Source organism: Pteropus medius, unplaced genomic scaffold (assembly GCF_902729225.1).
Source record: "Pteropus medius unplaced genomic scaffold, Ma_sr-lr_union100, whole genome shotgun sequence".
NCBI lineage: Eukaryota > Metazoa > Chordata > Mammalia > Chiroptera > Pteropodidae > Pteropus > Pteropus medius.
Genome location: NW_024355008.1, coordinates 7,993,819 through 8,019,296, shown reverse-complemented (window position 1 = coordinate 8,019,296; position 25,478 = coordinate 7,993,819). Strand labels below are relative to the sequence as shown.

Genomic DNA, 25,478 nt, shown 5'->3' with positions numbered 1-25,478 from the left:
GCAATTGTAGTATTCAGTTGTGGCTGAGAGGCTGAGATGCTAAGCAGAGCTTTCAGCAAACTTGCAGAGCTAAGGGGAAAAGTGGGAGTGTATGACTGTGGAGGAAGTGGGCCCTGGTATATACCTCATTCTTTTTGCTAGGACCCTAAGGAAATATGCCCTAAGAGTGTCCTTTGTGATTTCGATTGAAAGCAGACTCTAATACAAGGATTTAAATGAATAGCTTCTTTCAGAATGTTCAGAAAACAGTGGTAGGGGAATGTGGAAGTGATACAGAGAAGGGAAAGAAGATTTTAAATTAATGGATGTGTTATTAAACTAGTTACCCGCAGTGGGTAGCTGGGGTTAATCAACAGGGAAACTGAAAGACAGTGAAAAATACAAACCTCAGTATTATCCAACTCAAGGGGAAAGAGAACTGGGATATTTAACAACTCCTAAAGCTTACTGATTGTTTTCTGGGGTGAACTGAGAGTACTGATTCCTTGGGACTTCTAGATTGCCATGAAAAGTATAGCCTTCTGCAGTTGCAGAAAAAAAAAAAGGCCTGGGGCATGGAAATGTAGATATTGAAAACTGGAAATTGTCCAGAGCATAGTGAAATGGTAGAGGCCAAAGGATATGGGAAGGGCAAGACAGTATCTGCTACAAAGTGTAAAGCATAAATAGATCAATCTTCACAGAACAGAAGTAAAGCTTGAAATCATCTCAATCCTTAGTTAAGTGATCTGCTAGAAAAGTACAAATAAGCATTACTAAGAAAGATTTTGACCAGTTTTTCTAGTTCTTCTCAAAGGAAGGATGCTCTAAACCAATCCAGGCAGCCACTGCAAGTAGGATAATCCTCTATTATGGAATTTGTATTAATGTTTTCATGTTCATTCATGATTTGGTTATTTTTGCCTTCTTTTTCTTTGAATATTCTTATCAGGCATTTATCAATTTTATTGGTCTTTTCAAAAAACCAAGTGTAGGCTTTATTGACCTTATCTATTTTGTTTTATTTTATTAGTTTTAGCCACATTTATTACTTTTAGCCACATTTATTACTTTCTTCTTTAGACTTTGTTTTTAATTTGCTGTTCTTCTATTAATCTCTTGAACTTCATGCTTAGATGATTGGTATTCAGCCTTGCTTCTTTTTCTAATATATGCTTTTCAAGCTATAAATTCTTTGAAGCACAGCTTTTACCTAATAACACAAGTTTTGATATATATTTTTTTTCAGTTCACAAATTCCTCTAATTTCCATTTTGATTTCTTCTTTGATCCATGGGTTACTTAGATTAGAGGTATATATTTTAACTTAGGAACAATGGCACATGGTCAATTTTTGATATTCTGTGTGCACTTAAAAAGAATGTATATTCTGCCACCATTAGGTGCAATGTTTTATATGCATATGTCACTGAGATCAAGTTTGCTACAACATTACTAATTTTTTGTTCATGTTCTATCAGTTATTCAGAGAGTGATGTTAAATTCTCCCATTGGGATTGCTGATTTATCCATTTCCCCTTTGGTATTAACAATTTCTGTTGTCTTGTACATAAAAGTCCCATATGTATTTAGGTCTATTTTTGGAATTTCCAATCTATTTTCTAGACTTGATTGTAGAGTCAAGAGCAAGTAACACTATCTTTTAATTATTAGAGCTCTGTAACTTTTAATATCTAAGGGTGCAAATTCCAAGCCCTTCTATCCTACACTCTCTTTCATAATTTTCTTGTTATTCTTTATTTCCCACTTAGACTTTAATTAGCTTTTAGTAATAATAACAAAAAAATCTTTTTACAGTTTTTATTGAATTATGTGATATTTGTACGTTTTAATTTTGGGAAAATTTACAGCTTTGTCACATTTTATCTTCCTACATGTATTCTTTTCCATTCAGGTGTTCTTTTCTTATCTTTAAGAGAGGAAACCTAAACACTAGCTGAACAGAAGTCCCATAACTAAGGATATAAAGAACAAGCCATGTGGAGACTGATATAAGAGGCAAAAGGAGAAGTAGGCTGGCCTCACGTTCACGTGTGGCAGCTGAGAATCAGGAGGGATCACTCGACAGAGGTCCCCCCTTGAGGAGCAGTGGGTCCCAGCCACACAGTGGGCTCCCCAACAGAGCACCGGTGCTACGAAGAGGAGTCCCCATAATTTTTGGCTGTAAAAAATAGTGCGAATTCTGTCTCTCCAGGTAAGCTGTAAGGCTGCTAGAAACCCAAGCATTCCCTTTGAGGGCCTGTGCACAGACTCATTTGCTCGCAGGCAATCACCCTGGGCTCTGGTGGACAGATAGCAGCTTGGGAGGCACCAGAGCCATACAGGAAGAAACTGAGTTGTATGGCTTCACGGAAAGTGCTAGAGAGACAGCCACCATTATCTCTGTGTTGAGCCATCCTCCTGTACAGCCTACAGGCAAGTGCCATCTTTCCTGTGTTGCTCCCTCCCAGCAATCTAAATGTGCATTGGTATGGTGAACTCCACTAGCTCTACCCTGGTGACTCCCACACAAGCTAAATTACACAACACCAGAGGTGGTTTAGGTGGCAGACAGCCAACCTCAGTTCATGCATAGTAAGAGGCTCTTTCAGCAGCCAGGAGCCAGTCTTGGCTGGGGTGCAGCAAAAGGCTCTTTTGGCAGCAGTCAGCCAGCTCTGGCTTGCACTGCAGTCTTTCTTGGATAACTCTTGGGGATGGCAGCTGGCCTTTGGTGGTGGTGAGCCTTTGGCTGAGTGGTCCCAGGCTCAGCACTGGCAACAAACCTGATTCTGCATTAATCTGGTGAACATAGTTCACCCCACCCTGGTAACTCTCTGAGACCCTGTCTCCCACACCTTCAGCAGCTGAGCTTTATGGGTAGCTGGCAGGTGGTGGCAGATCTCAAGGTGTCTTGGGCCTTTTGCTGAGCTGCCCAGGCCCAGTACTGGTGGAAGCCAGCGTTAGTTCATATTGTGGCCTCTCCCACTGACCTCTAGGTCCAGCACAGGCAGTGACCAACTGCAAATAGCTTTGTAGCTCCTACCAGGTAGCCCAGGGTTGGTCTTAGGCAGCAGCTGACCTTGGCCTGCACAAAAGCCCCACTTAAGAGGCCCCAGAATCAACACCGCCAGAACCTGGCTTCAGGCCACAACAGAGCACGATCCAATTAGTCCTACAAGTGATATACACAAAGGATGGTATTGGTAGGTACCAGAGCCTACTCTATACATTCAACCCCTTCACAGCAGCTTGTATGCTGTGGGTGTGGCCAATACTCATAGCCAGTCAGCCTGAGGGTCAATCTCACCCACTAATGCACCAACAGAAATCAAGGCTAAACCTCAATAGGAGGGCACACACAACCCACACAAGGGATACTCCCGAAGCACTCGCTGTAGGTAATCAGGGAGACTTGCCACTGAACCCTACAGGGCACCTACTAAAGAAGGAAACTGGTCAACACTGGGAGATGTAGCAGATTTCCCTATTACATAGAAATAAATGCAGAGAGGAAACAAAGAAACATGCTCTAAATGAAAGAACAAAAGAAAACTCCAGAAAAAGAACTAAATGAAATAGAGGCAAGCAATCTACCAGATACAGAGTTTAAATCAATGGTTATAAGGATGCTTAAGGAACTTAGTGAGCACTTCAATAAAGAAAGAGCAAACATAAGAAAGGACATAGAAACCATAAAAAAGAACCAGTCAGAAATGAAGAATACACTAGAAGAAATTGACAGCAGATTAGATGAAGTAGAGGACTGAATCAGCTATTTGGAAAACAAGGTAGCAGAAAACACTCAATCAGAACAGCAAAAGAAAAAAGAATCCAAAATAAAAAAAGATTTTTTTTAAGGGACCTCTGGGACAACATCAAGTATGAAAATATTTGCATCACAGGGGTACCAGAGGAGAAGAGAAAAAGCAAGGGATTGAGAACCTATTTGAAGAAATAATGATTGAAAACTTCCCTAATCTGGTGAAGGAAACAGACATACAAGCCCAGGAAACATAGAGAGTCCCAAACAAGATGAACCCAAAGAGGCTCACATTAAGACACATCATAATTAAAATGGTAAAGATTAAAGACAAAGGGAGAATCCTAAAAGCAGCAAGAGAAAGGCAGCTAGTTATTTACAAGGGAGCTCCCATAAGACTGTCAGCTGCTTTCTCAACAGAAACATTGCAGGACAGAAGAGATTGGCAGGAAATACTCAAAGTGATAAAAAGCAAGAAACTACAACCAAGAATACTCTACCTAGCAAAGCTATCATTTAAAACTGGAGGAGAAATAACTTCTCAGACAAGAAAAAGCTAAAGAAGTTCATCACCACCAAATCGGTAATACAAGAAATGTTAGTTCTTTAAAAAGAAGGAGGAGGGGAGAGAACATAAATATGAATAATAAAATGGCAATAACTATAATAACTACATACCTATCAATAATCATTTTAAATCAGAGGTCCTAACCCCCAGGCTACAGCAGTCTGTAGCTTGTTAGGAACCAGGCAGCACAGCAGGAGGTGAGTGGCTGGAGAGAGAATAAAGCTTCATCCAGATTTGCAGCTGCTCCCCAGCACAAGCATCACTGCCTCAGCTCCACTTCAGATTATCAGGCATTAGTTTCTCATAGAAGCACCAGTCCATGGTGCCAAAAAGGTTGGGGACAGCTGCTTTAAATGTAAAGATTAAATGCTCCAATCAAAAGATACAGGGTAGCCAAACAGATAAGAAAACAAGACCCATAGATACATTGTCCACAAGAGATGCACTTCAGATCAAAAGATACATACAGAGTGAAAGGAAAGGGATGGAAAAAGATATTTAATGCAAATAAAGATGAAAAAAAGCTGGAGTAGCAATACTTTTCAGACAAAATAGACTTTAAAACAATGGATACAATAAGAGACAAAGAAGGACATTACATAATGATAAAGAGATCAATCCAACAAGAGGATATAACCTTTGTAAACATTCATGAATCCAACACAGAAGCACCTAAATATATAATGCAAATACTGACAGACATAAAGGGAGAAATGAACAGTAATACAGCCATGTAGGGGAATTTAACACACAAATGACACCAATGGACATATCTTCCAGATGAAAAATCAACAAGGAAACAGCAGCCTTAAATGACACACTAGACCAGTTAGATTTAATTGATATTTTTAGAGCACTTCACTCCAAAGCAGCAGAATATATATTCTTTTCAAGCACACATGGAACATTTTCCAAGACAGACCACAATACAAGTCTCGATAAATTTAAGAAGACTGAAATCATATTAAGCATCTTCTCTGACTACAAGGGTATGAAACTAGAAATCAATTACAAAAAAAAAAAACCCTGAAAAATACACACAAACATATGAAGGCTAAATAACATGCTACTACACAATGAATGGGTCAACAATGAGATCATAAAAGAAATCAAAAGATAACTGGAGACAAATGAAAATGAAAACATGTGACCCAAAACCTCTGGGACACTGAAGGCTAAATAACATGCTACTAAACAAAGAATGGGTTAACAATGAGATAAAGAAAGAAATGAAAAGATAACTGGAGACAAATGAAAATGAAAACACAATGACCCAAAATCTATCAGACAAAGTAAAAGCAGTATTAAGAGGAAAATTCATAGCAATAAAGGCCTACCTAAAGAAACAAGAAAAGTCTCAAATAAATAATGTAACTTTACACTTAAAGGAACTAGAAAAAGAATAGCACATAAAGCCCAAGGTGAGTAGAAGGAAGGTAATAATACAGATCAGAGCAAAAATAAACAAAATAATCTAAAAAAATATATAAGAGATCAATGAAACCAAGAGCTGGTTTTTTGAAAAGATAAACAAAACTGATAATCCTTTAACCAGACTCATCAAGAAGAAAAGAGAGAGGACCCAAATAAATAAAATCGGAAATGAAAGAGAAATGACAACTGACACCACAGAAATACAAAGGATTATAAGAAAATACTATGAACAATTATATGCCAACAAATGGGACAATCTGGGAGAAATGGAAAAATTACTAGAAACATATAATCTCCTAAGAATGGATCAAGAAAAAACAAAATCTGAGCAAACCAATTATTACAAACGAAACTGAATCGGTAACCAATAAAACGCTAACAAACAAAACTCCTGGACAGGATGGCTTCACAGGTGAATTTTACCAAACCTTCAAAGATGAACTAACATCTATTCTTCTTAAACTACTCCAAAAAATTCAAGGGGAGAGAAGGCTCTAACTTCATTCTATGAGGCCAACATTACCCCGATTCCAAAACCAGAAAAAGACATTTTAAAAAAAGAAAATTATAGTCTGATATCCCTGGTGAATTCAGATAAAAAAATCCTCAACAAAATATTAGCAAACTAAATTCAGCAGTACACCAAAAAGATCATACGCCATGATCAAGTGGGATTTATTCCTGGGGAAGCAAGGTTGGTTTAATATCTGAAAATCAATTAACACAATACACCACATAAACAAAATGATGAATGAAAATCATATGATCATACCAATAGATGTAGAAAAAGCATTTGACAAAATCCAGCACCCATTTATGATAAAAATTCTCAATAGTGGAAATAGAGGGAAATACCTCAACATAATAAAGGCCATATATGACAAACCCACAGCTAACATCATACGCTATGCTGAAAAGCTAAAAGCATTTTCCTTGAGATCAGGGACAAGAAAAAGATGTCTACTTTCACCACTTTTATCCAACACAGTATTGGAAGTCCTAGCCACAGCAATTGGACAAGAAAAAGAAATAAAGGCTTCCAGTTTAGTGCCTGGAGGGTGGTACACTCCAGCTCCACTGAAGAAGAAGCTCCTGCACTCAGGACCCTTCCAGACCTTGACCTGGCAGTTCATCTGGATCCGTTATCATATACTTGATTATGTAATAGTAAACATGTTCCCCTGAGTTCTGTGAGCTGTTATAACAAATCACTGTACCCAAAAGGGGGTCGTAGGAACCTCAATTTGTAGCCAGTTAGTCAGAACTACTGGAGACAACCTAGTACTGGCGACTGACATCTGAAGTGGGGGCAGTCTTACAACACTATGCCCTTAACCTGTGGGATCTGATGCTAACTTTAGACAGATGGTGTCAGAATTTCATTGACTTACAGGACACCCAGCTAGTCTCAGAAAACTGATCAGTGTGGGAATAAACTCATCTATCTAGTGTTAGAAGTGCTGTATGACAGTAGTGTGATAATAAAGAAATATAATGTGTTTTTCCTCTGTGTTGCACTTCTGCCCAGAGAACAAATTATGATCTTACCTGAATAGTTTGAAAGGAAAAATCTTCTTGTATGAACTTTTTGATGTGAGGGACCACACCTTTTGGTAGAGTATTAATTGCATTCAATAACTTCTTCATCTCTAATAGCAGGTTAACAGGGACAAGATCAGTAGGTATGTCCTTTTCTTGCTTGTCCTAGAAGACATTATTAAAAACTTACACAGTTACAGTTGGCTAATATTAAAACCAGCCAACGTATTTTTTAAAGTAGTACAAAATGCCTTTACATACTATATCTGTGACAGACTACAGAAAATCCAAATAAGAACGAGACATTCTTTCTGCTCTCAAGGAATTTACAACATAGCAGGAAGTTTAAGACCAAAAGTCAAGAAGCTTTAATACAAGGAATGCCATTATCGATTCATTTGAAAGTTATAAACAAAGTAGAGATTCAAATACAGAAATGATTACACCTTCCTTTTTTGTACAGTAGTGGGATGGGAAATGTGAACGATTTTAGGCTTAAATGTGACTTAGGCCTTAAAAAATGGTTTCTCTTAAGAAATACACAGCATGTAATGAGTTGGTCCATTTAAGGCATAAAAAATGTTTAAAATATTACATAGGTTATTCTGCATATATTATGAAAACTATTTCTCAGAATAGGTTTTACATTAGTTGTGAGGAATGGGTAGGTAACAGAAATGAATAAGGTCTTAGAACAAATGGATAATGGCCTTCCTTCAAACCTTAATGAGATACTATATTTCCTATACACTGCTGAAACTGTGGGAATATGAGTATGTTGCTGCTGACCTCTGAATATCAGAACAGCTTCTTTGTATAGAGTCCACATGGAGCTGGAGTCACTGAAAATGCCCTGGTATAGGTGACTCAAACTGTAACTAGGAACCAAAAAAAGTCCATGGGAGGACTATCTTCCCACTCTCCCTTTACGGGTTTTAGTCTTAAATTAAGATTCCTCCATCCCCAGCAATACCCAACAAATATACCTTACATTTTATAATACTTCATTATATGAAAATTATATCCAAAAATCTCAGTGAAGGGTAAATGAGTGTTTGTTGTACTATTCTTGCAACTTTTCTGTAGGTTTCAAATTTCTGGAAAAAAAAAAAAAAAAACTTCCAGAAAGTAACCAGACTAGCCCTTATAAAGAATGACCACCATCAGTGCATATATTTCAAACTAAAGGTTAATATTGCAGTCAAATGTCACTGCAGAATCATCTAACACTAAGTACCAAATTGAACATAAGCGAGATTATGGCATAAATAAAATTTTTTCAACAGGATATACTATAAGCTTCATGTTTATTAAATATATCTTATTATAAACACAATTTATTTTTTTTTAAAGTTAGTTGTCAAAACATTTGGTTCCCAATCCATTTTTGCAAAACTGATTTAGCATCTAAATCAAATTCAGGTCAAAGTTTCCACCTCCATTGCCTTCTTTATTTCCAAATCTGTATCTAGAAACATCTTTTCTGGATCTACTCTCCCTGGTTCAACATACATCCCTACATACATTTGTATATACTGTTACCTCGGCAACACTTTTAATGGTGATAACCTATGCAAGTGAATACTATAGTTATTTTATGTTTATATATTTTCTCTTCCTAAGTTACTGGATAACTTTTACAAACTTTATTAACATGTGAATATCAATCATTATATAAAACTATGTAGAAAGTAAAAATTGCCTGAACAAGAAACTAACAAACAAATACCTATTCAACCAGCCTTCATTAAATATAATCACATTAAATCTACCATAAAGTATATTGTCATTGGCAATAGAAGCTTATATTAATGTATAATTTAATTATTTGCATTCATTTGCATTCATAGAACTGGAAGTTCTAACAGTAAAGATGATAAAAACAGGGAAGAGAATTAACTTAAGAAACAACTCAGTGAAATTTCTTAATAAAATTCTCTGTTTTTTCTTTGTATGTATATTATTTTCATTTTGTTTGAATTTTGCTTTTGAAAGACAAATATGAGATTTCTTAAAACTGACTGTTGGGGTGTTTCTGGGCCAGTTAATTTAGCTATCTATTAATTTAAACTTATAGTGAGGGTTGGTCCACAGAATGATAACTTTGAGACACAGGTATCAATTATCAAGGAAAGAGTCAATTATGACTGTAATTTTACTTATTAAGGTATAAAAATGGGCTTACCTCCAAATTTTTAACAAATAATTAAACTAATTAGATTTAGCATGGCATTCTCTACAATGTTAGTCATTATTAATTAACTAACAGTTAATGAAAATTAAATCTTCTCTTACCAGTGGATCAGTTGATTTTTCTACCTCATTCTTGGTTTCCTCCTTAGTCTGCTCCACGACAGGAGGATCCCTATTTTAAATGAAAAAGAAAGGTATATTCAGAGCATCTCGTTACAAAGAATACAATTGTAGTAGTAAAGAATCTAATGAGTGACTTGTCTGAAAGTTTCAGAAGTGTAAACTCTATGCATCAAAGACTGATACAGTGGTAGATGCCATATTGCTTTAGGGACACAAAGAAATTATGCCATGCCTTTACCGTATGGTAGTAGAGAGAACAGAAAACTGATGGAAAAAACTTTTTATCTTTAAATAGACACACAATAGACCAAAATAATAGAAAAAAGTTAATTTTATAGCACTGTATCAATGTAAAGAAAAAAGGTTCTTGAAAAGGTTGATGTTTGGTTTTGTGTGCATGCATGTGTGTATTTATGAAGACAATAAAGGTTTGTAAAGGATCTATATAAGAACTATAACATACAATCATATGATTTATAATGATCTTAATTTCATACACTTGCAGAGATAAAACTGAGGTGAGAAACTTACATCAATGGATTGATTTACTCAGAACCATATTTTATAAATATTAACTCGTTTTACTTCACATTTATGTACTCATTGGACAGAAAATCACTTATCATCTACTATGTGCAAACATTTTCTAAGGGAAAACTGGGATAAATAAACAGTATATTATCAACATTGTGAAAGTTTCAACAAAAGATGATTTATATACACAATATTTCACAATATGATTCTCAATGTTCTTTCAAATGTAGAAAAGAAAAACCTGTTGACTGCCTTCTAAACCCCACATCAAAAAGAAACACAAGGAAGTTCCTTGTGTTATCAACTAATGAAAAATATTGCAGCAGTATTCCGAAGGCTTTCAAGGTTTGAGAAACAAGAGTTCAAAATGGTCTCAAATCTATACTCTACTTGCTTACTCCATTTCATGATTATTCACACCTTCATTCAATAGTTCTCAATCTCAGATGCATATTAAAATCAGCTGGTAACCTTCTGAAACATCCAGATGTCTAAACTCTACTTTAGAGTTTCTTAATCAAAATGATTAAGAAATGAGCTACTATATTTTCCATAGGTTCCATAGCAAATTTTGATGTGTAATCTTCATTCTATCTCCAACATTAAAATTGCTCTATTGAGGTTACTAATGAAATCCTATTTGCTATTCCAACAGCTTTGTCTTAGCTCTCATTCTACCTGGATTTTCTGCATCATTTATTGTTGTCCATCATACCCTCCAACTCTCCTTGAAAACCTCTGCATTTTTTGCTGCTACTGGTTCTCTTCCTAGCCTTCCCAGCTGTCCACTTTAGTTTGTACCACTGACTAGCTCTCTTCCTCTCATTCATTTATTATTTTAATAATATTTAATACAGAACCATAAACGTTATCCATATCAAACCATGTTCCTGGTATAAGAACAGGAAGGCATATCAGGAGCCACAGATAGCAGCCACTTTATTCTATAGAAGGGTAAACTGATATCTAGAGAGGTTACATAACTTATTTTAAGTTATACATCCAATAAGTAGTAAAGCAAAAACCAGAACCAGAACTAGTTTTTTTTTTTTTGCTATTCTACCACTTTTATCACCTGCATACTTTGTTCTGCTGCTAAGAGAAGCTATAACCACATATCCTGAATACACATAATGTTCCATTTTTAGCCCTCTTTTTTCTTACTATATTTTCCACTTAAATCAATCTCATTTATGCACATGTATAAACACTCTCAGATAAGGATTAGATCCTACTTATTCATTACCTCACCTTCAAGTATCTAGCTCAACATCTGACATCCTGATTGGAGGGGAGAAATGGACATTTGGCCTGGGCCCAGTTGAACCACCTAATAGAATTTTCTGTTATGCTGAGGTTACCTTCTATAAAAAGAAAATAATAATAGCATCTACCTCATAGAGTTGTCATAAGGTTTACATAAGTTAAAAATTTTTAAAGTAGTTTAAAAAATGCCTGACAGAGTGAATGATGAATAAATACTTGTTAAATGATAAATAAAACATTATTTTGTTGAGAATGTCTCAAGTGTGGCAAGCTGTAAAACAGTTTTTAATTCTTAGCTATTTAGCCAGGGTGTGGTCCTTAAAATTTTTTTCTAAAATTAGATTTCACCCAGGCTACATCCCTTAATAATCAAAATTGCAAAATTATCTTGAAATATAAGGGTATCTCATTCACACTAGCTTTCCGAGGTTATATGAAAGAGATAAATGTTATGTCTTCAGAATGCAAAAAATGCAGTTGGTTTTTTTCAATCCGTCCCTTACCTCACAAAAAATTCTTCTGGTAGAGAATCCATGATGAACAATGTTCTTTTGCAAAAGTCTTATTCCAGTGCTTGCAGACTGACTTTTACTATTGCTGTTTAAGGCTGTAAGGAAAATAACCTTTTTAGTAGCAAGGTTGGAAGATTACATTCTTTCTCCCTACTATATAAATAGTACATATCATTAAAGAAAATTTTGAAACTACTATAAAACAAAAATCATAGTTTTATCATCCAAACATAAATCACTTACATTTTAATATACTTAATTTTTTCCAAGCATAGGTATCTTTTTCCAATTTGTTATCATATTGAATAGACAAAGCTCTACACCACCTTTTTCACCACTGAACACTATTATCAAAACCATCTTTCATATTCCTTTATATTTTTAATAATCATTCCTAATGGCTATAAAACAAATGGTTGCTTTCCTTGACCATTTCCTTACGGTTGGACATCAGATTCTCATTGTTTTAGTACAATTAGTATTTTGACAAACTCCATTGTCCATAAGGCCTTCTCTATATTTATGATTTTTTTTATAATAAATTCTTAGAAGTAGAATTCCTAAGTCAAAAGACACAAACATTTTAAACCTCTTAGTGTATATTGGTAAATGGCTTCCCAAAAGGTTTGTAATAATTTAGGTTCCATACAGGTATAAGAGCTCCTGTTTAACACAATCATGATAACACTGTTTTATTTTCTTTTAGTTTAAAAATAACATTTAACCCCCTTCCCCCAAAGTCGTATGATTGTACATCTCCATAAAATAAGGGAAGTGGGATGTAAAGAACTCTTGCATATTCTCTGGTTCAAATATCAATGGATGTTGTGGATGTTTCCTGAAAGGAAAAAAAAAATACGGAGGCAACACGAATGAAAACAAAAAGGAGAATAAACTATCATTAGTATGTTTATTTACATAGGTCTCTATTTAACTATCCCAAGACCGACTTTTCTACATTTAGTCCCCTATGTGCTCTCTTTCACTGAGTGTTCAAGCCTCCACACTCCATTGCCCTCTGCTAGGCTGACTTTCCTTTCTGATCCCTCTGTACATAAGCCCAGGAATTGTTAGAGCAAACTATTGCTTAGTGCTTTGGGGCAAAGAAAGAAATGATGAGGAAAAAGAAAAGAATGTGGCTGCAATAGCACAAATAAAAGAGTCTTAGAGTGCTTTGGGCTTGCTGCCAAGCATAAGACCATAAATTTTCTTATTTGTTGCCTCTGGACTGCTTATTTATCTTAATAACTGGGTAGCTAGTTTCTCTAATAGCATATTTAATATACACCAAAAAATTAACTCGGTAGAGCTTTCGGAAGCCCATTACTAAAAGGCAATTCAGCACAGATAATTCCCAAATCAAGAAAATATGTTCCACAAGAACATTTGCAAGTTACCTATTAAGAATTCAGATTGTATTTACGTTATGTAGTTAGGCAAGCATGATCGACAGGAGTGAAAGCCCAGCACTGTAACCACAGAAGTCTCCCTTAAAGATCTTCCTTATGGACCTCCCAGAAATATCTCCTTTAGGGTTATAAATTACCCCAAATCCAAGAGCACAAAGGCCATAAAAGCACGAGCTAAACCAACCACAAACGTGTGCAGAAAGTACTACTCCTGCCCATAATCTCAGCCTCATTATACCGTCATCATAACATCATGACTTGCCTGGAAGTTCATGAATCTAATTATAACAGACTTAATTCTGGGTAAGCACATGTAGAGTAGGCAAAGTGTTATATAGCAGCCACTGTCAGTCAAGGTAACCTCACAAACGGATCTAGGACCTCCCATCACAACTCAAATATAAAGACGTTCTCATTTTGCTGTTAGAACTCTCTTGGCTGAGAACCTCCTTCTCCTAAACTCTACAGGGTTTCAGCCTTCCTTAGAATGACACATCTCCTTCTAAAATGTACTTTCAATAAATCTTCTAAATCTCACTGACCTGTGATTCTTTGCTGCATCAGTGGGGAAGAACTGAGGACACCACACCCCGCTCCCCCATGCTACTGGGTGGATGCTGGATTTCACATCACCCCAGCAATAACATTTACTCAAAGAAACATTGTTTTACATGATACTGAGTCTCCCCTAGAGCCAGAAAAAGACAACACATAGGAACCAAAAACAGCAGGACCTAAACCTGCCTATGCCTTGAGGTCTGAGTATCCTGTCATTAATGAGCTTAACCTAGAAGGGACCTAGTCCAAAAGATAAAAGTTCTGAAGGATCATCTGCAAAACAAGTGTTCCTAATTATAATACTACCTGTATTTGACTCATACCAGTTCAAGTTACACAGAAAGTCTTGAGAGACAAAGGTAATTCTCCAACAATTCAACTGTAGCTGATACTTCCTAATCAAAAGATTTACACACATGCTGACTTTCATTTAAATTTCCTCAATTAAGACAGAGCTTTCCAACACCTTAGTTTCTTGCCTATCCCTAACAAAACACTTCTTGCTGTCAGTTTGATAACTTACCTATGTAGAATCAAGTTCTCTTAATTATTTTAGTTTTATTAATTATAAAACTCAATAGATAAAGTCATTTGTCTATTTAAATTTGCATTCTGTTCAAATACCAATGAAAGATACAACCTAAAGCTAATGATGAAGCAGAGAGAGGTTGGATAAACCTTGTTATTCATTCACACTAAATCACATCTGCTTCATCTCTTTGACAAGGCTGTATAGAAAAGAGCATGGCTTTGAGAATTTTATGATTGTGATCAAACTGTTTTTCTTTTAAGGTTTCTATAATCTCCCAGGGTTATTTTAATAAAAAGTAACAGATATTACTTCATTGCCAGATCATATAAACATAAGCCTTTACTAGACAAAACAATCCCTTTTTCTACAATTTAAAAGCTCAGACATGGATACCTCCCCCACTCTGATAAGCTTTCCTTCAGTCAGTAGCTGTTTGTATAGATAATAGGGAGGCTAAAAAGAAGGGAGGCAAATCCTCTGGCAACAAAGTAGAGACACTAGAAGGCCTCTGCTAAGCTTATTCAGTGTTCAACTTGAAAAAGAAAAGGGTGTAAAATTAATCAGAAGACATTAGGATACTGAATTCAGTTGGACGGACGGACGGACGGACGGACGAAAGGAAGAAACTAATGGTTTTATCAGCCTGCTTAAAAATACAACTTAAAATGAATTTCTGTGATGAAAGGTTTTCCAGGAGAGAGGATCATCAATCCCATCATTTCCCTAGAGCTGAGCAGATCTGTATGGAAAAGCCTACCAGCAAGAGCAGCAGAAATAGCATTTTACAGCCTCTGTCAAGAAGAAAAGTATAATTGCCTAGCGACAGAAAGGAAGTAGCCAGCCTGAAACATTACTCCTTCTTCTAAAATAATTCAAAGGTTCTTAACATTTCAGATGTCGAATGAAATCTTTAAAATTAGGGTTAACATGAGAGAAACAGTAAATCTGGTTTACTCTGGTGTATTCATTTCAATAGACTTCCCCTATCAGCAGGAAACTAAACACTGTCTTCCTAGAAATGAGGAATTACTCTTCCCCTGGAACCTACTCAGGTTCTGGCTGGTTGACCAGAGATTCGACAGCACACCTTTACCCATCAATCAAAATAATTTTATTTGCAGACTGTTTGAAAAATAAGGCATTACCTTATATATCTTGATAACAGTAACATGCCATTTTTAACACTCCCTCTACCTGAGCTTCCAGTTCCCACTTTCTCTCTTATCCACTGAAATTATAACAAATATTTTTTTTTTAATCATGAAGGTTTTCCCATTTTTAAAGTTGTGCTTATTCACATCAAAGTAGGCACAGCTCTTGTTTGGAATTTTTTAATGATTCATTTAAACATTTACCTTCAAGCACTCTTATCACCTCCCTAAATTGTATATAGGCACACTGTTTTTAAATCCACTCAAATGTTCATCTTAAGTCACCTGACTAATTTAGAGGCACTGATTGGCCAACAAGTTTACATTTCAATCTGTGAGAGGATGTCCCATGAATTTGCTACCTTTGTCAGCTCTGGCACTTACAGATCACAATGTCAAGTAGAAAAGTAAATATCGATATTAAAAAAAAAAAAAAGAAAAAAACTCATTTTTCTCAATTCTATTAGCTCAAAAACAAAATAATAGTTTTCGTATTTTTCAGGTGAGTTCAGTTATTGAGAACTTTTCTTATGCCTACTAAATTGGAGTTTATCTTGGCACTACTGATACTTTGAGCTGCATAAATCTTTGTTATGGGAAGCTGTCCTATGCATTTTTAGAATGCTTACAAGCATCCCTAGCCTCTACTCAGAAGATGCCTCAGCAACTCTCTCCCACCTTTTATTTTAGTCCCATTGTGGCAACCAAAAATGTCTCCAAACACTGCCAAATGTCCCCTGGGGGACAAAATTGCTCCCAGGTGAGAACTACCTAATTAAATGAATGAGTTAAAAAGTGAAAAAGTTAATTAAATGAACGCATAACAGACTGCTCATAAGAAGAAAATAACGACCATTCTGATATAAACGTGTACAAACAAAAAATAAATCACTTGTCTATAACAAAGAGAAATGACATAAAATACCTCATTTAGATTTCCATCAATGCCAAAAGTTAAATCGAAAGTCAAAAGCACAGAAACACTAGAATCGGTCTGCAAGGGTATATAAGCCTGCTCTGACACACACTAACTGTGCAACCTTGTGTATATGAATTAACATCTCTGTGCCTCAGTTTCCTCATCTAAAAAATGGGGGTAAAGATGTTACCTGTTTCATAGGGTTATTGTGAAGATTAAGTGTTTAAAACATGTAATAGAACACTATCTGGCACATAGTAAGTACTATATGAGTGTTCCTATTATCACCATCATCACCATCTTTTAATTATTTAAATTTTCAGCAAAATTAGTGCACTTTTCTTCCAATTTTCTACCTTGATGGAGAAGTGTCATTGTAGAGAAAGGAATGGTAATAATGACACTTGATAATTGGGAAAAAAACATCATTTTCAAATATATCTTACATGGCACAAATGGCAGCTTATAGTTTACACACGTTTGGCACCCTGCATTTTTCACATTAGCACATATACGTCAGCCATATTCTTTAAACTACATGATATGCCATTGTATAAATGTATCATTTTTCCTGACCACTATTGACAAATACTTCAATTGTCTCCAGTTTTCTCTTGTTTTTGTTTTATTTTGGCTATTACAAACAACGCTGCAATGAACAACCTCAAACTAGTAAATTGGTAAAATTTGGATAGTTATTTTTAAAAGCTGGATTTACTACCTCAGCATTGAATTAAATGTGCTCAAGAATTCATGGGTCTGTTAATAACACAAACTCTGACACTGTTAGTTATTACTTCTGCTAAATTTTACCGCAAGAATTCCAAAAATTCCTTAAAGTTGATGTGAGATGTTTTGGCCACATATGAGAAATATAGTAACCACTTTAAGGCTAGGGGATCCACTCATGTGAGAAAAGTGGCTGCCCCTCGTTATCTCAGAAAGGCATTTGTTAAGAAAGATTTAGGTGAGAAGGTAGATCGAGCTTTTAGTTATGAAGTTTCCATTCACATAAAATTGACGGAGTGTATTAACTTTGGTTTAATTGAAAATAAGATTAATTTTCATTCGCTCCTTTGTGCTGGGCTCTGAGCTATGCACCTAGGTATATTGAATACGCTTCTAATCTTCACACAACTCTGAAAGATAAACATTACTGTGCTCCATTTATAAAAATTAAGAAACGGAGGCCTAAAAAGTTCACATATCCAATAAAATAAGCAGAGCGGGAATTCATGCCCAAGTTTCACAAACTACAAACTCTATATTCTTTCCACTATGTCCCATTAACTGTGATATTTGACTTTATATTAGCTTAGTGTACAATTAGGAACTGAACTAGATAATATGTACACCCTCAGAAATAACACTATTTGCATGACTGCATTGATCAGTAAACAATACTGTAAAGATAATCATTCCATCTTAGTATTTCACAGTATACTATTCACATTAGTTTTTGCTAAGAGAATTCATTTGATCAATAAAACAATTCAGAACGATGCCAGATATTATATGGCATTAAAAAATAATAATAAATTATTATGAATAATAATGCTTGTCTAAATACTGTCAAGATTAAAGATTTGGGGGAAGTCTCTAATTTTTTGATCACATATTTCCAAAGCAGTAAATGTGAAAATACACTTAATATATATTAATAGTAATCCATTTATGAAATATATGCAGGTACGACTATAATATTGAAGTGAATGAAATTAAAATAAGTAAAAATAAAAGCTCTAATATTTGTTCCCACACTCCAAAAGACAGTCTCACATATTTTGAGATGTGCACACTCCACTTTGGACACTACTGTCTTAGCAGACAGCTTCATATTTTAATTCAGGAAACAGATATGTATCCATTTCATGAACTTGATAATATCTATTTTCTGAAAGACCAAAAATTTAAAAATGAGACATACAAAAGACCTTATTCTACACAAAATAGGTCATCAACAAACATTAGTTATAATTTTAAATGATTACATTAACTTAAAATAAAAGTATATCCCTTTCATATTTATTAGCTACGAAACTGGATTCAGAAACAATGGCTAGTACTCGTGTTTAAAAAAAAAAAGGCAACCTTCTGATTCTGAGATATAATTTTAGCTGTGAAAATGGAGGGAAAAACATTTATTGAAAATATTCAAATCCTGAACTCCTAACCTAGAGCTGAATTCTATGAAATGAATAGAAAAGAAAAACAGGAATTGTTAGAAAAGTAAGAAAGTTAATTTTATGGTTTGGCAAATCATTTAGAGATGAGCTGAATTTTAATACTTGATAGTTCAGAAAGGAAACAGGAAGAAGAATAATTGTAAAGAGAATAATTTTGGTTTATATAACTTTTCTGGCTTTGTGATGAAGGTAAAATTTCTGAAAAATGACAGGTAACATAAATTATACAGACTTTGTTTTCTGGCCCTACATAAAGGGTAAAATCAATTTAATATTAGTATTTGAACTGTTTTAGCTATGGGGGGACATGGTATCCAAATAACGCCACACCTAGACCTCTGCCAGTTCTACCACTGGATTTTTTTTGCCTTGAATCTTTGGAACCTGGGCCAATGGAACTTTTGTTCTACATGATGTTTATGCCTACTTAATAATCTCCTAGTTTTACATTTGACCTTATGTTCCCACCAGAATGCAAGCCCCACAAAGTCAGGAAAAAATTTTTTAATCCCTCTGCTATATCTCCAGTGCCAAGAACAGCAGGTGGCACACTTTAACCACTTAACGGTGATTTAAAGAATGAAGCCCTCCATCCTTCTGCACACCTCAAGTCTTTTGAAGGCAGAAGAGTGAGTCTGTGTGTAAATTAGGCTGCCTTCTCTGCTAACCTAAAGTCCTTCTTTAGATGTCAAGGGCAGCCCAGATGATACAAGATTGATGATCCCTGTAGACAACCATGGGGTCAGGATAGGGCCTCTGTCCCCTGGCAGCTACTTCTCAAGTGTTCTTTGTTGGTTGCTCACCAGCTCTCCAACCTCTAAATATTTAAAAACTTCAGGGTTCAATCTTTTCTATCTACATTCACCTTATGTCATTTGGTCTCGAGGCTTCAAATTTTCACCTCCAACTTTGACCTCTCCCTTAACTACAATATATCTTCAACAGCCCATTCAACATCTCCCGGATATCTAGTTGACATCTCAACATAACTGAAACAGTTCTAAATATTTCCCCCTCCCCACAAAATAGCTGAAGCAGAGCCACCCAGCCAAGTCAGACCTAGGTCAGACTAACTGCAGTTAACCCGCAAACCTGTGAGCAAGATATTAATGCTCATGATTTTAACCACTGAGTTTTGAGGTGATTTGTTATATAGCAAATACTGATTTTACATACTCCGCCCTATCTAAAATAGTAACATCCACCCTGACTCTGATACTTCCAGCCCTTCTTCCTTTTCTTCTCTTCCATAGCACTTCTTACTAACATTCATATATTTTACTTACATGTCTTGTTTATTGTCTATGTCCACCATTAAAATAAAAGCTTTACTTGTCTATTTGATTCACTGCTATATCCCCAGAACCTAGAAAAGTACCTACCATTCAAACACTCATTAAATACATAGTGAACGAGTGAACAATTAGCCCTGTGTTAATATCTCTGGTATAATTCCCATATGACAACATTTATAAATTCTATAAATTCTGCACTTCTCTTAAAAATATAATTCATATCTTCATTTAGTCTGACTCGTCTAATATGACTTAAACCTGGTCATGATACATTAAAAATTTCCATTTTATTATTCAGTACTGAAGATATTTTTAAAGTTTGCCCAGAAAAAAATAAAGGTGCTAGACAGCCCTAAACTAAGATTGTAAGACCCTAAGCAACTTCTGTTTAACTCTCTTACATGTTACCCAAACTATAAATTAGAGGAAGTACCTAAGCCAAATACAGAGAACAGAGAGCAACAAAAATTTACAGGACAGGGATTTTATGCCAATCTTTGAAGAATGAAAGAATTGGATACTTAATATTCTGCACCCTCTCAAAATCATGTTTTCCTATAGCATATTCTATTTCTCTTAATAGCATTATCCTGGTTTATCTATTTCTCCAACACACTCTAAGCTCTCAGAAAAAGATCTAGTACTTGGTAAATATTTGATGATTGAATAAACATTAGCATTTAAAAATATATTTACCTGACTGATAAAATGCAGATTCTCACTTTAGCTTCTGTCTTTTTAAAATTTTTGACACAAAATAAATGTTAGGAAAAAATACAGTATGGAAATATACTAAGCCTTCAACTTTTAAAAAACTATGGAAAGAACAAATAAAGAAAAAGGGTACGTATATGGATGGAATTAATATAGATAAAAGTAAAATTAGTGATTAAAAAAATAAAAGTTGGTTGTTGAAAAGCTGAATAAAATAAACAGCTGGGAAGCCCAATAGTAAGGGGAAAAAAATGTTAGAATGAAAAGTAAATTAAAAACTACAAAGAAGAGATTAAGATGATTATTGGAATATTGATGCAGCTTTACATCAATAATTCTTTAAATCTAGAGAAATGGTTGGTAGGCCACAAAATTCTAGTATTTCTAAAATTAACTCAAGATATAGAAAAAAATTATCAGATCTATAACTCTATTACAAATACAAATATGATCAGATGATTCCTACGTGATCTCATTATTCTACAGCACAGAAAAAAAGATGAAAAACTTCCAATTCATTTTTCAAAGTAACATATAACTAAAATTCCAAAAGACAATAAAGAAAAAAATATTTTAAATTCTTATGAATATAAAGTATTTGCAGCATAGCAAATAGGTGTATTACTACTACACCTGTGTGATGGCAAATTATTACACATCTTAGTTTTTTTATCTGTAAAACAGAAAATATAATAGTACCTAAAGCATGATATTGTTATGAAGATTAAATAGTAAAGTTCTTAGTACAGTTCTTGGCACATGGCAAATGTTCAGTAAGTGTTAGCTATTATTACCCAAAGGATGAAAGCAACATAATCGACTGAATTACATTTTAAAGGGGGAAATAAGAAATATAAATGTAAACATTTGACAATTTTTTTAGAAAACATTTTGGCAAATATTTAAATAAAACAGATATAAAGGGCAATCTCCTAAACATTTGAAAGAATATTTATCGCACGTCAATAGCACAAATTATACTGTGTTAAAATACTGGTTGTTTCCATTTAATTAAGTATTAAGACAAAGATATTCAGTATTGCCATGATTATTCCATATTTTTGAGATTACAATAATGAAATAAAGTAAAACAACAAATATTGGAAGAGATGAAATTATTATTTGCAGATGATATACAGTTAGAAAGTCTACGAGAGTAAGCACAACTCGTTAGAATAAGAGATTTTAGTAAGTTGAATAAAAGATGTACCAAAAATCAGTTCTTTATAGTGGCAATGACAACTTAAAATTTATAGGAGAAAAAGACGACCAACTCACAGTAACAAAAATTATATAATACCTGGGAACAAACTTAATGAGAATAGTACCAAACTATATGATAAACTTTCATTGAACATGAAATATAACCTGAATACTTTCTATTAACTACTCAACAGTACCAGTATCTTCTCAACCAGACTAAAAACTTGGAATCCCTTCTAGTTTCATCCCTCTCCTCACTCTTTACATCTGAAATTAGTCACTAAGTCTCGCCTATTTCATCTCATAGATATTTCACAAATTTATCACCTCTTTGCTATCTTCACTTTAATTATCCTAGTTATCCTTTGGAAAGACTCTAGCAAATTAAATATTCTTCTCACTTCTAGTCTTATCCTCCTCAAAATCATAGTCCATCCAGCTGCCACAATAATCAATCTAAAACACAACCTAACTAGATCAGGCCCCAGTTTAAAACCAGAGGTCACCACTGAATTCTGGATGGAGTCCAAGCTCAAGGCTAATAAGGCCTTCATTCATCTGGACCCAACTTCAGCTCCTCCTCCTTTTCCCCCTTTTTGGGGCTTGAAATACGGTTCCGTTTCCAATATTAGGATAGCATCTCTGATTAAAGATGTGTCAGCTTCTCACAGATATCATCATGGTACATCCTACTAAATTTACAACATCAATTTTTGGTGAAGATTTTTTGAGAAAGATACTTTATATTAAAATGAATACTGTATATAAAAGATGCAAAGTTTGTGTGACTGCTTAAGTTAAAATGCAAGATTTCAGAGAAAGATAGCACTTACAGTGAGCAGTTTAAACCCTTTTCCCTTGGCTCAAAATGGGGATGGAGATAATGATGATGCACTTGTCATTATTAATGAAAAGTCTAACACTACCAAACTGTTATCACATTATTTGCCAAGGAACTAAGCTGTAACTAACATTTCTGAGAACACTAAGTATGCTAGGTAACTCTGCACCATCTAACATGACCTCATCTCTTCTACTCTGCTAGAGCTATAGTGGAGTCCTTGCTGTTCCTGACATACACTGTCAGGCTCCTATTTCAGGGCCTCTGCTTTACTATTCTATCTAGAAATCTTTTCCTCTAGAGTGCATGGCTCTTTGAAGTATTTCCTCAAAGGCTGCTTTCTCTATCATGACCTCCCATTTTCTTTCTTCTCAGCCACCATTAGAGAAATAATTCTATTTTTTTTCTCCACCTCACTTTCTTTAACTTGTGTTTATTATTTATTTTTCTTTTCCCTACCAGAATGTTAATGGTAAAATTTTGTTTTATTGACTATAGGATTTTTATTCCTAGTACCTAGCCCACTGTAGGCTCTAATTACTTATTGAATGATCGACTTTATGCAACAGGCGTTACCGTTAGCCAGATTTTACCTTATGAACAGACTGAAGCAGTGAGAATCTGTCTATGATCATACAGTAAAAGGTAAAGCTACGATTTGTAAGCAGACAGCCTGACTCCGCTTCACCATAATTTCATGGTGCCTCTAATTTATTTGGCGAACTCCATAGGTACTCCATGGTGCCTCTAATTTATTTGGCGAACTCCATTTCTCTTATTAGACAGTTCATTCGAAGCAGGGGATATTTCATTATCTTTGTTCCCTGAGTGGTGATGTCTAGCCCATATTACATTCAATAATTGCTTTCAGAATGAATGGCTGCATAAATACATGAATTACCCAATGATTTTTACATGCATCTCAAATGGCCATATTATTTTAAGCTTTCAGATTTAATATTTTAAATTGATTTTAATATAAAAGTAAATCCTGCCTTAGAAATGTAGTGATGTAAAAAATATTTCCTTTGACAAAATTGACAAAACATGATTTCTGACAAATGGTTTAAGTAAAAGGATATGTAACCTGTTCCTACAATTTTATCCGAACTGGTTTTTAAAGCTTTACTCAACATTAGCATAAATTAAGCAAAAAGCTCCAGAACCATGATATACACATGCATAATATCATCTCTGATCAAAAGCAGCAAACGACAGCGCCATTTCCATAGACATCGAGATTTATAAATCAATCATGCCAAATAAAAATAGACACTTTCACTTACAGAAACTGACACTAACGAGAACACTCCCGGAGCAATACCTGGCTCAGTAGTCACCTGCAGGTTGCTTTCTCAAATAAGTTTGACGACTTTCGTTAAGGGCATGACTAACTTGAAACAGAATCCCAAAGATCATAGGTTTACTCTGAGAAACAAACATTCCTGGATAAAAAGGACGGACATACGAGATTTTAAAAAGAGGCCCCTCCCAGGCTGTCTCAAAATCTACAGCTCAAGATTCTCCTCCTCAGAATTCCTCACCGTGTCTAGACTAGGGAAAAGCGACCAATTCTCAGGTGGAGGATGATGCGCAAAGGAAAAAACTGGCCATCCAGCATGAAGGCGGAGGAATCAAACAGAGCGCATTGATGAACAAGGACCCCCTACGCCTAACCGCCCCTTCACAGGTTGAGACGCAATCGCATCTCTCGCGAGATTGTCTTCCTGGGATCTCGAAGCTAAAACCTCGCGGTTTTTTCGGATAAGCGGTTTGAAAGGACACCTCCCGACCCACTGCACAGAATCATGAAGCGGCTCGCTCTCTCTGCCCGTGGCCCGCTTCCTTCCATCCTTCTCTTCTCCCACGCCCCGTGGTTTAGAGCAGTCCCCCAGAGTGCCTTGAGACTTCTGGAGCGCGACCGGAACCGGAAACTCCTGGAAGCTAGAGGGTGGGGTCGAAAATTAAAAAAAGCGCGGCGAAAGCTGGAGACCTGACTTGGTAGGTTGGTCCTGGCCCCCCGGCGGGTCTTTAGCGGGTCCCCATGGACGCCACAGCCTGTTTGAAGTCCTTGCTCCTGACCATCAATCAGTATAAAGCCGTCAAGTCGGAGGCGAACGGTACCCAGCTTTTGCGGCACTTGGAGGTGAGGGGCACCACAGTGGAAGACGAGATGGGCTTACCTGAGATAATGTTTAGTTAACGGGTGCGGCCGCGGGTAAAGGCCCCAGCCTATGAAAGAAAGGACAGTTCCTCCCTTCCTCAGCTGTCTGTCTATCTTGGTAAAGAAGGCGAGTCGAATTCCCACCCTCTTCTACACCGCCTCTAGTACCCTCTGCGTTCAGCTGCCTGCAGCGGGAGGGACGAGTGACTCCTGAAAGTCCTAGGAAGAGGAAGGGTGGACGAAAGATTGGAGAATTTAGGCTGTATTTGGGGTTGGTAGAGAAAGCTCAGAGCTGTATCTTTCCATTTGCTTTTATTTTCTTCCATCGTAACAGAGCCTTGACAATATACGGCGATTCTCGGTGAAGGTGATGGGGAGTGATGATTAAAACTTGTTTTATTCCTTGTCCTTTAGGCAGTTTACAACCTGAACCTATTTTTACTGCTTTTACTTGAACTCATGTTGACTTCGGACTGGAAAAATATTTCAACTCTCTCTGGATTAAGAAGCAATCTCACTAGTAATCATAACCTTTTTTCCTTACCAAAATATATTGCTCACAGTTTTTCAGCGCTAAAATACTGAATTGCTTTCATTT

The 25,478-nt window shown here is 35.7% G+C and overlaps 2 protein-coding genes across 19 annotated transcripts in view; one reads left to right on the top strand and one right to left on the bottom strand.

Annotated features, from left to right (window-relative positions):
* DZIP3 (DAZ interacting zinc finger protein 3) overlaps positions 1-24,617 on the bottom strand; it is a 97,393-nt gene extending 72,776 nt beyond the window's left edge. For 11 of the 17 annotated variants that reach the window (XR_005651510.1, XM_039856895.1, XM_039856891.1 and 8 more), the window contains exons 1-5: positions 24,261-24,465; positions 24,003-24,161; positions 11,900-12,003; positions 9,576-9,645; positions 7,290-7,445 (exon numbers count right to left, since the gene is read on the bottom strand). Coding sequence is in view for 16 of the 17 variants with exons in the window: in XM_039856895.1 (XP_039712829.1) it covers positions 7,290-7,445; positions 9,576-9,645; positions 11,900-11,931 (258 nt within the window). In the remaining variant the exon portion in view is untranslated. Of the gene's footprint in view, positions 1-7,289; positions 7,446-9,575; positions 9,646-11,899; positions 12,004-24,002; positions 24,162-24,260 lie in introns of all 17 variants that reach the window. The other 6 variants (XM_039856893.1, XM_039856899.1, XM_039856903.1 and 3 more) reach the window with 3 other exon arrangements.
* The window catches only part of CIP2A (cellular inhibitor of PP2A), a 35,977-nt gene continuing 35,083 nt past the window's right edge, over positions 24,585-25,478 (top strand). Inside the window, exon 1 of one of the 2 annotated variants that reach the window (XM_039856911.1) lies at positions 24,585-24,717. Coding sequence is in view for 1 of the 2 variants with exons in the window: in XM_039856910.1 (XP_039712844.1) it covers positions 24,761-24,862 (102 nt within the window). In the remaining variant the exon portion in view is untranslated. Of the gene's footprint in view, positions 24,863-25,478 lie in introns of both variants that reach the window. The other variant, XM_039856910.1, reaches the window with a different exon arrangement.